Source organism: Paramacrobiotus metropolitanus, unplaced genomic scaffold (genome assembly GCF_019649055.1).
Source record: "Paramacrobiotus metropolitanus isolate TYO unplaced genomic scaffold, Prichtersi_v1.0 Parri_scaffold0000108, whole genome shotgun sequence".
NCBI lineage: Eukaryota > Metazoa > Tardigrada > Eutardigrada > Parachela > Macrobiotidae > Paramacrobiotus > Paramacrobiotus metropolitanus.
The window spans coordinates 148223-160182 of record NW_026570328.1 but is presented as its reverse complement, the minus strand read 5'-3'; the positions used below and the strand labels follow the sequence as shown (position 1 = coordinate 160182).

Sequence of the window (11960 nt, the reverse complement as noted above, 5' to 3'; positions counted from 1 at the left end):
GTAGTGAGCAGGATTGGGTAGCCGCTTTCTAGGGCGGTTTTTTCTTACACCATAGTCTACGGTGCACTGGGTGCCCAAAATTTTTGTGTGTACAGTACTGACGCGAAAATTTTGGGCACCCGGTGCTCCGTAGAGTCTATAGTATAAGAAAAACCGCCCTATAAAGAGTCTACCCAATCCTGCTTTCTTACACCCAACCAATCCGAATTGCGAACAGACCCGCAGCTGGTCAGTACTTCAGATTACATTTGTTTGCTTTAATTTTACCGATTATTTATTACTTGTGACATCCAGCTAGTTAAATAACAAATAATAAATTAATCATTTTCGTAATAAAAATCTAGCATTTCATTATTACCGATAAAAAAATTTCATAATTCAAAAAACTCTATATCGCATTTACCATTAAATGACAAAATGAAAAACCGACAATATGCACAATATAAGCTGACGAGGTTCTGCAATTTTTAGAGCGGCATAAACGGAGTGGCATACATAAGTGCAAGCACTACATATCATTACTGTAATTATTAATTACAAACTACGCTCAATATATCTTACAAAATTTTATAATTTTGTGCAAGAAAATGACAGCACCCTGTACGACTGCAAAAGTACCACATGCATTTCATTAAAAAAGCAGTTTTTACTATAGGCCGTACGTTAAGGTGTACTGCAGGATGTATGTTAAGTCAACTTACTACAGGATGTACTACTACAGGATGTACTACAAGCTGTACACCAAGTTGTACTACGGGATGTACTGCAGGCTGTACATGTGCAAACAAATGCTGTACACGCCGGATTATACTCATAACGCAGAAGACATCTAGACATATTGTATATTTTCTTGCACACATCTGGATATCTTGAAAATTTTTATTGATATTTAATTACATTAAGAATAATTTGCACAAATAAATAAAAACCGGAGGCTTGATTACAAGAAACCGGAAGTCTTGATACATACTAAGCGTAAAAAATTAAGTTTAAATGAGCTTAAGCAGCGCATCTGACTTCAGTACAAACTGGACAGTGGACAGTACATTAGACTACACGGCAGGCTGTCCTACCGGACTGTACTACAGGCTGGAACAGGCAGCTAATGTGCAGACAAATTATATCAGTGTAGCATATATTTTGAGATATGGCACTGATTGTTTAGGTTGAAAACGCGCGACAGTTTATAGTTACTGTAACTGACGGAACTGTACGGAACTCTACGGAACCTAATGGAACTCAATGGAACTGTACGGAACTCTACGGAACTTGACGGAACTGTACGGAACTCTACGGAACCTAATGGAACTCAATGGAACTGTACGGAACTCTACGGAACTTGACGGAACTCTACGGAACCCGACGGAACTTGACGGAACCTGTTGGAACTCTACGGAACCCGACGGAACTTGATGGAACCTAATGGAACTCTACGGAACCCAATGGAACTTGACGGAACCTTATGGAACTTGACGGAACTGTACGGAACCTAACGGAACCTAACGGAACCTGATGGAACTCTACGGAACCTAACGGAACTCTATGGAACTTGACGGAACTCAATGGAACCTAACGGAACTCTACGGAACCCGACGGAACTTGATGGAACCTAATGGAACTCTACGGAACCCAATGGAACTTGACGGAACCTTATGGAACTCTACGGAACTCTACGGAACCTTACGAAACCTAATGAAACCTGACGGAACCTAAGGGAACTCTACGGAACTTGACGGAACCTAATGGAACTGTACGGAACTGGATGGAACTTAATGGAACTCTACGGAACCTAACGGAACCTAACGGAACCTGATGGAACTCAATGGAACTGTACGGAACTCTACGGAACTGTACGGAACTCTACGAAACCTAATGAAACCTGACGGAACCTAAGGGAACTCTACGGAGCTTGACGGAACCTAATGGAACTGTACGGAACTGGATGGAACTTAATGGAACTCTACGGAACCTAACGGAACCTAACGGAACCTGATGGAACTCAATGGAACTGTACGGAACTCTACGGAACTGTACGGAACTGTACGGAACCTAACGGAACCTGATGGAACACCACGGAACCTAACGGAACTCTATGGAACTTGACGGAACTCAATGGAACTATACGGAACTTGACGGAACCTGTTGGAACTCTACGGAACCCGACGGAACTTGACGGAACCTAATGGAACTCTACGAAACCCGATGGAACTTGACGGAACCTGTTGGAACTCTACGGAACCCGACGGAACTTGATGGAACCTAATGGAACTCCACGAAACCTAATGAAACCTGACGGAACCTAAGGGAACTCTACGGAACTTGACGGAACCTAATGGAACTCTACGGAACTCTACGGAACTTGACGGAACCTAATGGAACTCTACGAAACCCGATGGAACTTGACGGAACCTAATGGAACTCTACGGAACTCTACGGAACTTGATGGAACCTAATGGAACTCTACGAAACCTAATGAAACCTGACGGAACCTAAGGGAACTCTACGGAACTTGACGGAACCTAATGGAACTCTACGGAACTCTACGGAACCTGACTGAACCTAATGGAACCCGACGGAACCTAACGGAACTCTACGGAACTTGACGTAACCCGATAGAACTCTTGCAGGAACTGTACGGAAGTTTATGTGAATCTAAGAAACATGATGGACCTCAGCGGAACATAATGAACCTAAATGAAGGCAACTGTAACTCTAAGGAACCTTTACCCTACCGCTGCAAAAAGAAAAGTGGAAAAGCTACCACTGCAGATCAATCAAGCCTTCGCTGCTAGTAGGATAATGAAATTTTTTCAACTGGAATAGGTGAACTTTTTCTAATCTTTAAAAATGAATTTTAGTGATGGTGACAACTTGGCGTGGCCGACCGGTATGAACGAACAACGAAAAGGTCAAAATTGTACATAACTCACATCACTAGAAATTGTCATGAGTTTAACGCGCAGTTACATTAATTTGTCCTGCAGTACAGAGATTTATTTTTATGCATATAAAAGGCTCGTTCGCAATGTTCGAAGAACTCGCCAAGAGCACAACAAAGAAAAACAGTATTGCTTCATTAATATTCAGTGCAATACAGCTGTTTTCTGGCCTAAAGTATCAGTACTGTAGGCTACATTGAGTCAACCTATGACTTAGGCCCTGGCAAATACTAATTTTTTTAACCTTTTCAGTCTTCTTTGTAACAGATTTTAGTACTTATTGTTACCTTACGTCGTAATTACCTTACTGATTGTTTTCTTAGGTCCGGGGATCAAAGTTTGGATTATATTTCCAGTTGCCCAGATTGCTAAAGTTGTAAAAATGTATGGCGGACTGTTTGGCTGCAAACCCCATGCTTACTCTTCTGGTAGGTGAAACGGCGCATCAGACCACATTAACATTACCTAAACGCAAACTCTGTGTGTTTCGCATGAAGGAATCACAGGAACTGCCATGTGTTACACTATAGTTACTACCAGACCTGGGCAGTTATGTAAAATGCAACCATCGTTAGAGTTACGAGTTACAAGTAGCGTGTGAGTTACGCTACGAGTTAAGTTATTTATGCAAGTAGAACCGAGTTTTCAGTTATACCGCGAGTTACGCTATCATAGACAATATGTCCAAATTTTGGGCGAGTTACGTTAGAGTTAAGTTTTCTGGGTAGCGAGTTACGCTACACAGTTACTTTAAAACTCGATAACTCGCAAATAACTCGCGTTAAGTTATATAGTTAAGTTACAACAGCCCATGTCTGGTTACTACTGGATTTGAAAATCACTTACCGCGTCGACCGCTCTAGTACTTAATACGAATAATTTAAGCTTTACATTATTAAGTAAAATTGCATGCTGTTTTATTAATAGTAACAACACGCGATAACTCTATTGCAGCCATGGTAGCAGGCTTTTGAATGACCACTGGACCTCACAAATTTGGGTTGTATAAGCCAAAAGGTTACCAGTTAGAAATTACCCGCAGTACTGGAAGAAATCTGCCGCAACTCAAAAATCAAAAACTTGATCGGCACAAGTTGAAATAATAGGAAAATGAGAGGAGAATCCAAAAACCTGCATGAGATGTCTAGTAATTTTCGTATTGCAGGATTGCTGTTCCTTTGCTGCATAAATCCTGTTTATCAAACGTTATTTTTTGTTGGAATGAATAGTGAACGAGAGTGGTTTTGCTGGAATTTATGCAGTGCGATCATTTAATTTTCAGTTATTTATCGCCAGCACTAGTTTAAAAATGGACATAAGTAGACAATGGTACGTAGACAACATAGACATACTTGCGGAAAAAGAACGATTATTGCTACAGGAAATACGAAAAACGGTTTTTTTTATACAGCACATGTTAACATTACTTAACGCTTGATTTGGGTACATTTTAAATAAAGCTTGCGGACATCAATTCTTTTTTAAAAAGATTGCCACCACACCTTCGCTATGGGAAGTTTTTGGCCTGACTCCTATTTGTTATGTGCAGGAGCCGGGCACCGTTATATATCTCGGGCCCGGCGTCCTTCATTCCGTAATTAATATCGGTGGAAATGTGAGCCAAGCACGAAACTTTATTGACGAACGTTGGATTACAGTCATTGACACCGTTGTACTATTTCGTCAAAAGGTTAGTCTATAGCAATTTACCTTGAGTGCCTCCGATTTATTATGTCTTTAATTAATCACAGTGCATCAAGTTGCGCAACAACTCTAATTTGGAAATACTGCATAAGTGGACGCTGCTGCTTAGAGAACGGTTACTCGCCCGCACTGCAGCTGCTATACAGCAAGTCAATCGACGCCGTTTTCCTGTGCGATATAAAAAGAAATATGGAAAATTTTTGGGAGCGACTAATTCATTTTCAAAAAATTTCCCAAATGCTCTGGGTGAAATTGACGTTTTGGACATCAGCTGTCTGCCACCTTCTGTATTCCCGGCAAATTTAATCTTTGACGATGATGCCAACTGCTTCCTTGCCCCACCAACAACTAGCATCTCGTTAAATGCGCCGTTGGTAAACGGTCAATTTCTCGCAGAACGGGCATTACTGAATTCCGGAAAAGCTTTTATGTGCCAGTATGCGAAGTGTACAAGATCTTACAACAGTGCTACTGCACTCAATCTCCACATCCGCGGAAAACATAAAAAGAAATATGTGTGCGATTTATGCAAAGCTGCATACTGCTCTCTACATTGGTTCAAGTTTCACCAATCTACCCACCATGGTAACAATAAATAAACTTAAACAATAAACTTAAACAATACTCGGTTTCTTAAGTTAATAGTTCTGTTACCTATAATAAATTTTCGAAAAACCTGCTGTCATTCAGAATATATCTGTACATATTAAATCTATTTGATCTAAAAGCTTCCGCTTGCAGTCTTAAAAATAATACTGGAATTATTTAGGTAATCAAGATGAATCTTCGCGCAAGAAGTCCAAGTGCGGTCGGCGACCAATGAGTATCACTCCTGATGTTTTCTAGATTTGTGTTCCGTTATTTTAAACTACGCATTAGTAACTTGCAGAGGTTAACAACAAATTTACGTTGGTTGACGTTGGTTCCACTTTGTTGGACATAAACTAATCGGTGTTTTACACAGGTTAACAGCGAATTTACGTTGGATTACGTTGATTGCACTTTGCCGAACATAACCTTAACGGTGACTTACGCAAGTTACCAGCAAATTTATATGATTTACGTTACTTTACGTTGGTTTCACTTTGCCGACACGGACGTAACGTGCGTTTACATACATGGCACGAAAATCTTACATAGCATTTACGTTGATTTACGTATGTTTACTGTAACGAAAACACATGCCCGTTTTTTTCTTTAGAATAAATCGTGCACTATCTGTTAGGTCTAGATCACTGCAAATTCCGTCGGGTTCCATTAGGTTCCGTAGAGTTCCATTAGGTTCCGTTAGGTTCCGTCAAGTTCCATAGAGTTCCCTTAGGTTCCGTCGGGTTCCATTAGGTTGCGTTAGGTTCCGTCAGGTTCCGTACAGTTCCATTGAGTTCCATTAGGTTCCGTTAGGTTCCGTACAGTTCCATTGAGTTCCATTAGGTTCCGTTAGGTTCCATAAGGTTACGTCAGGTTCCGTAAGGTTCCGTACGGTTCCGTAGAGTTCCATTAGGTTCCGTTAGGTTCCATTAGGTTACGTCAGGTTCCATTAGGTTACGTCAGGTTCCGTAAGGTTCCGTCAAGTTCCGTAGAGTTCCATTAGGTTCCGTTAGGTTCCATTAGGTTACGTCAGGTTCCATTAGGTTACGTCAGGTTCCGTAAGGTTCCGTCAAGTTCCGTAGAGTTCCATTACGTTCCGTACAGTTCCGTTAGGTACGTGCTCAGATTAACGTTGCCGTTTTTCCGCCTAAACAATCTGTGCCATATGTGTATATTTTGGCGGATACTGCGGACCATACTTCGAGTATTTTGGGTATCTCAATTTTTTAATACGTTGTTATGAAGGAAACAGCAAAAGCTCACATCAAGCTGTCAAGATTTTGTTTGATTCTTTCTTCACTTTGCCCCCAAGTATGATTTGACCAAAAAAGTGCGGAAAAACAGTACCAGTCGTGCGAGTCTCAAATTTTTAAATTTTTTACAGCTTTTATTTGTACCCTCCTATGTTGTTTTACCAGCGATACTTAACAAATTGTTTAACGTTGCAGAATTAAAATTATAATCATAATGTTTGAAATTACCTGCTTGCAGCAGTTAATAAAGTTAGCCATTGATACAGCACATGCCTACGATAACACAGTAAAGGTGTTTTCGGCAAAAAGATACGCCATATAGCACAGGCTAATCGTTCTTAAGATAGATATTTTTGTTTAGATACTTTTTTTTTGCAATAATATGAATACCGCGCGGCATGTACTAGTACATGTGTGCCTAATGTACAGCCCGTAGTACAGCCCGTAGTACAGCCCGTAGTACAGCCCGTAGTACAGCCCGTGGTACAGCCCGTAGTACAGCCCGTAGTACAGATTGTAGTACAGACTGTAGTAAGCCCGTAGTGCAGGATGTAGTAAAGTAAGTATAGTGTGTATCACAATCTGAATTGTACGGTCTTCGGGTATAACCTAGCGTACAGCTTGTAGTACACCTTCACGTACACACTGTAGTCAAAACTTTGTGTTTTTTTCTGACTGGAATGTATATGTAACTTGTGTAGTAGTACAGAGTGCTGTCAATATTTGTTGTGCAGCATTATAAATTTTTCAAGGATATATTGAACGGAGTTCTTAATACTTCATATGCCTTCTTCAACAAAATTTAATCTAAAGTATTTTGTTTTTTGTATATTACTCTGAAAATTTCAGATCTCGTTCAACCGTAAGCATAATTAGCATAATATGACAGTTTTTTTTCGTCGTTCTTGTAATTTAATGGAAAATGTGAAAAGAGTTGTGGACTTATGGCAGATATTTTATCACTGCTAATGGATTGTTAGATTCTTATCCTAAAAAAAGATGTAATATTCTGGTTTCATATTGCTTAATATCACAAGTAATAAACAATAGAATAAATTGCAGCCAGCGTTTAATAATCTGTAGTCCTGGAGGTGTATAACGTCTTTGCGCAATTCGGATTGGTTGGGCGGGATTGGGTAGACGCTTTATGGGGCGGTTTTTCTTATACCATAGACCCTACGGTGCACCGGGTGCCCAAAAATTTTGTGTTACAGTACTGTATAGTTTAAGGCAACCGCCATAAGGCAGTGGTTACGACAGCTGATCTGATGGATCATTGCAAAATGCAAACTGTAAACATGCCTTGGCAGGAAGAAAACTCGCTGTGATTCGTTTTCAGTCATTTTAAATTGTGCGTTCATGTCGTTTAAATCAGTACGAACTTGACCGATAAAATCTTGCCAGACGTTCGAGTAATGTACAGTAATCCAGAATGCCTCGCTCAGACTGCTTTTACAGCTGATAAGCTCCCCCGTTAGCGGCCTATCTTGGCGTGCAGACGGAAATTCCTTCGCTAAAAATTGCGTGTGTTGTTGTTTGATATTGGAAGTGATCGCATATTTTGGAATTCTGATTTGATCCAGGCCATCGGGGAATTTTTATTATCCACACTGACCATACATCAAATGGCGTCGGCTCCCAGTGTCTCCTCCGAGTCCGACGACCCAGTCGCAGAGCTCAAAGAGTCCATGAAGCGCGCTGATCTTATTCCCGGAACGCGGGAATACCATGAGAACTTCCACGGAGATGGAGCGTTTCGCCCCACAAACTGCCTTGTGCAGCCATTATTAACAGGTTAGAAAATATTTGCGATTAGGGTAACTGGTTACGCTTGCAAACGCAGTCAGACAATTAAGGGGAAGTGTATGTACATGTAGCTTACAAGCTAATTTTGTAGATCTGTACCAAATCACCATGACGTATGCTTATTGGAAATCAGGGAAGAAGGACTGCTACGCCGTTTTTGATTTATTCTTCCGCAAAAACCCATTCGATGGAGAATTTACAATTTTTTGTGGTTTGGAAGAATGTCTGCGATATATATCCAGTTTCCACTTTTCCGTTGAAGGTATGCACTACAATTTTTGAACTGTAATTTTTGCAATGAACATTTTGTAGTTGTTGAACGTGTGTCAAGTGTGTTAAACGTATTAATCAAATTATTACATTAAACAGATTACTGTAAAATTTAAGCGGTACAGGGTTGTTGGTAAAGAAATTAAGAAATTCTGATACTTAATATATATGGTAAGGATTATTTGTGTCACTGCATATCGTATTTATCAAACGGAGAAGACTTTAATAGGTAAGACAGAATGCAAAGGTTTCTATATGCTTTTGAAACTGTTTTTATTGCGGTAGATATTGAGTACATAAAGTCTATCATGCCGGCCACAATCGAACCGGAATTCTTCCACTACCTGTCTGAGATCACAACCAAAGATATAAAGATTTATGCTGTTCCCGAAGGAAGTGTGGTGTTTCCAAGAGAGCCCTTAATTCGCGTGGAGGGGCCACTTCCGGTTGCGCAGCTTCTGGAAACCACCTTGCTCACGCTGGTCAATTATCCAAGGTAGTTTTTTTCGCGCACTGGATGCACGGTATTCTTTTCCTGTGTTATTAATATTACCACTGTGGGATTTACAAATTTGAAATTAACGCTTAACAGTTTTTTAATAATTTTGAATTCTGCACGTCGTTTGTCAAATTTTATAAAAATATTGTCATGGGCAAAAATAGTCAGTGTTTTGTTATGTAAATGTTGTCAAATTTAGTTTGGTGGCAACTTGTGCCGCGAGAATCCGCTTGGCCGCCGGTCCGAAAAAGGAGCTTTTGGAATTTGGACTGCGGCGTGCTCAGGGCCCGGATGGTGGAATTTCGGCGACAAAATACGTTTATATGGGAGGTAATAGCCCGTGAAGCTAACTCCTGTTTTGCACGTCCGCTTAAATTGAATATTGCTTCTACGAAATTAGCCGAATTTACTCCTGATGTTGTAAGCTAATTTTTTACGGTTCTCAGGTTTTGACGGCACGAGTAATGCGCTAGCAGGAAAGCTTTTCAACATTCCGGTTCGCGGCACGCATGCTCATTCGTTCGTGGCGGCCTTCCAAAGCATGAGCGAAGTCAAGAATCGAGTAAGACCGTGCACAAACCAGCTGTTGGATTAACTAAACGAATTAAATGTGGTGTGTTTTAGATGCTAAAACACAAGAAGACTGGGGCGGAAGTGGATTTCATCACGCTATGCCAGAATTATCGCGCTGAAATGGCGCATTTATTTCACGTGATCGATAACGAGGAAGGCAGTACGGCCAATAATGGGGAACTGGCGGCATTTGCTCAATACGCCATTGCTTTTCCTGACAGATTCTTAGCTCTTGTGGATACCTACGATACACTGAGGTAACGCGACGTTGAATTGTTAATTTCTGAATGATTTAATAGTTTTTGGTGAATTTAGAAGCGGAGTTCTGAACTTCTGTGCCGTTGCTAAAGCTTTATGGGATTTGGAATACAAGGCTGTTGGAATACGACTTGACTCCGGTGATTTGGCCTATCTTTCTCGTGAAGCACGGAAGCACTTTCGCCAGATTGCTTCGCGGTAAGACTGGGAACAAAAGGATTAATTATGTATTTGGTGCCATGTTTTGAATTGGCAAAAGAAAACAAATCAGAAAAAAAACAGAAAGATTGTGTCTGCTTTAGATACGAAATGCCTTGGTTCGCCAGTGTTACAATTGTGGCCAGCAATGATCTGAACGAGGAAACGATTTACTCACTAAATGAACAACAACATCAGATTGATTGTTTTGGAGTGGGCACTCATCTTGTAACCTGTCGCAAACAACCAGCACTGGGTTGTGTCTTTAAGGTCAGTTTGGATTGTAACCAAATGTGGAAACTGCTTTTACTGTGCAAATAGACGCCCGCTGTAAGCAGGGAATTTAAAATACGTTCCTGTCAGCAGTTACTGCAGAGGCAGTTTCATAGCGTAATGTTACGCACTTCGATTTTTTGCCTGCATAGTGCATGCACACTTTAACGTTTGACCTTATTGTGCTGTAATCTGAAAAGCTCATTATGGAACAATTATTGGCAGCATACGTATGCAGTATTCTGCGCTGATGGCTAAACGCTTTGAAACAACTCTGGCGCATATTGCGAAGCTGGACCAGTGTTGTCATAATAATCTTCGCATTTATGGTTTGGAAAATAAGTACAGCAGCTGTTTTAAAACTATTCAGTTGGTCGAGCTGGATAACGAACCGCGAATCAAGCTGAGTCAGGATGTCGGTAAGGTGACCATTCCGGGACGGAAGACTTTCTATCGCTTGGTGGGCGGCAGCGGCAATGAAGCTTTGGTGGATATTGTTCAAGGCGTAGACGAAGCCCCACCAGAACCGGGTAAAAGAATTTTGTGTCGCCATCCTTTTGAGGTATGAAATTTGCATCGCTTTATGATATGTGAGTGCCGAAGCAGACAGTTCTTTTGGATTTACAGTAAAGCATTTTTATATGCGTTTCAGGAATCTAAACGGGCCAATGTGTTGCCGGTGAGCGTGGAGTGTATGCACGAACTGTATTTTGATAATGGACAAGTACTGCGTGAAAAATTACCCACGATGCAACAGATTCGGGAGAACGTAAAGCGTCACTTGGAACTGCTGAGAGATGACCATAAGCGTCGACTTAATCCAACCCCGTTTAAGGCACGTGGATGGCTTCGAAATTCTGTTATGATAGGTTTAAACGTTTATGTGATCCTGTAACTAACTTCTAATGAAGGGCCTTGTGTTTCTTTTTTGCGTAAAGTGATATCGTTTTGCAGGTATCTGTATCTCCGGAGCTTTACACATACCTCCATGATTTGTGGATGGCAAATGCGCCAATCGGGGAGTTGTATTAATTATTTTAGTTTGAATCAGTGATGGTTTTTTGTGGCGATTGGGGATTTTATTTGGTTTTAAAATGTTCTGTGGTGGTGGTTTCCTATGAAGCACAATTTGGTGATAACTGGTGAAGAGGCGGTTTAGCGTTGTGAATGTACTGTATTGTATTGTGGTACGTTTTGTCGTTTCTTTTTAATTGCCGCTTTTTTGGTTTGAATTGTTATTATTATAATAATGCTTTAATATCCAGGTTGCTGATGGAAGTATTTAAATTGCGGTAGTGCTGCATCGGTGGTGATTGGTGATTAATTAATCATGGGTGCTATGGACTATGGTCAAGACGCGCTTACGGAATATAGATATGCGTATGCGGGATAGGTAAATCGCACAAATCCTTTAACCGAAGTGACGATCAGTCCGGTCACTTTGCAGAAACGCGCAAAGAGCGAATGCAGTACTCTTTCGACTACAAAACGCATACCGGGAATTTTATGTAAGTAAGTGTCGCAGGAGTTTCATTCTGGAAGAAGAACAGAAGCTTAGGTCCTGATTCATGATCCCATATATCCCGGAAGTTCGCGGGA

The 11960-nt window shown here is 40.8% G+C and overlaps 1 protein-coding gene across 1 annotated transcript; it reads left to right on the top strand.

The window, feature by feature from the left end:
• Window positions 1–7787: 7787 nt before the first annotated feature.
• On the top strand, window positions 7788–11662 carry LOC129597706 (nicotinate phosphoribosyltransferase-like). Its single transcript, XM_055495357.1, has 11 exons — window positions 7788–8278; window positions 8382–8552; window positions 8846–9056; window positions 9259–9389; window positions 9506–9621; window positions 9684–9889; window positions 9948–10088; window positions 10193–10358; window positions 10732–10923; window positions 11014–11196; window positions 11316–11662. The coding sequence occupies exons 1-11, from the start codon at window positions 8110–8112 to the stop codon at window positions 11391–11393; spliced, it is 1764 nt and encodes a 587-aa protein (XP_055351332.1). The 5' UTR covers window positions 7788–8109; the 3' UTR covers window positions 11394–11662.
• Window positions 11663–11960: the final 298 nt, after the last annotated feature.

What these genes read in the sequence shown, in the direction of transcription:
- LOC129597706 (XM_055495357.1), top strand. Translation starts at nt 8,110, where the DNA reads ATGGCGTCGGCTCCCAGTGTCTCCTCCGAGTCCGACGACCCAGTCGCA. An exon ending in ACGCTGGTCAATTATCCAAG is followed by an intron (nt 9,057 to 9,258) that starts GTAGTTTTTTTC and finishes TGTCAAATTTAG; the next exon opens with TTTGGTGGCAACTTGTGCCG. An exon ending in TGAGCGAAGTCAAGAATCGA is followed by an intron (nt 9,622 to 9,683) that starts GTAAGACCGTGC and finishes GGTGTGTTTTAG; the next exon opens with ATGCTAAAACACAAGAAGAC.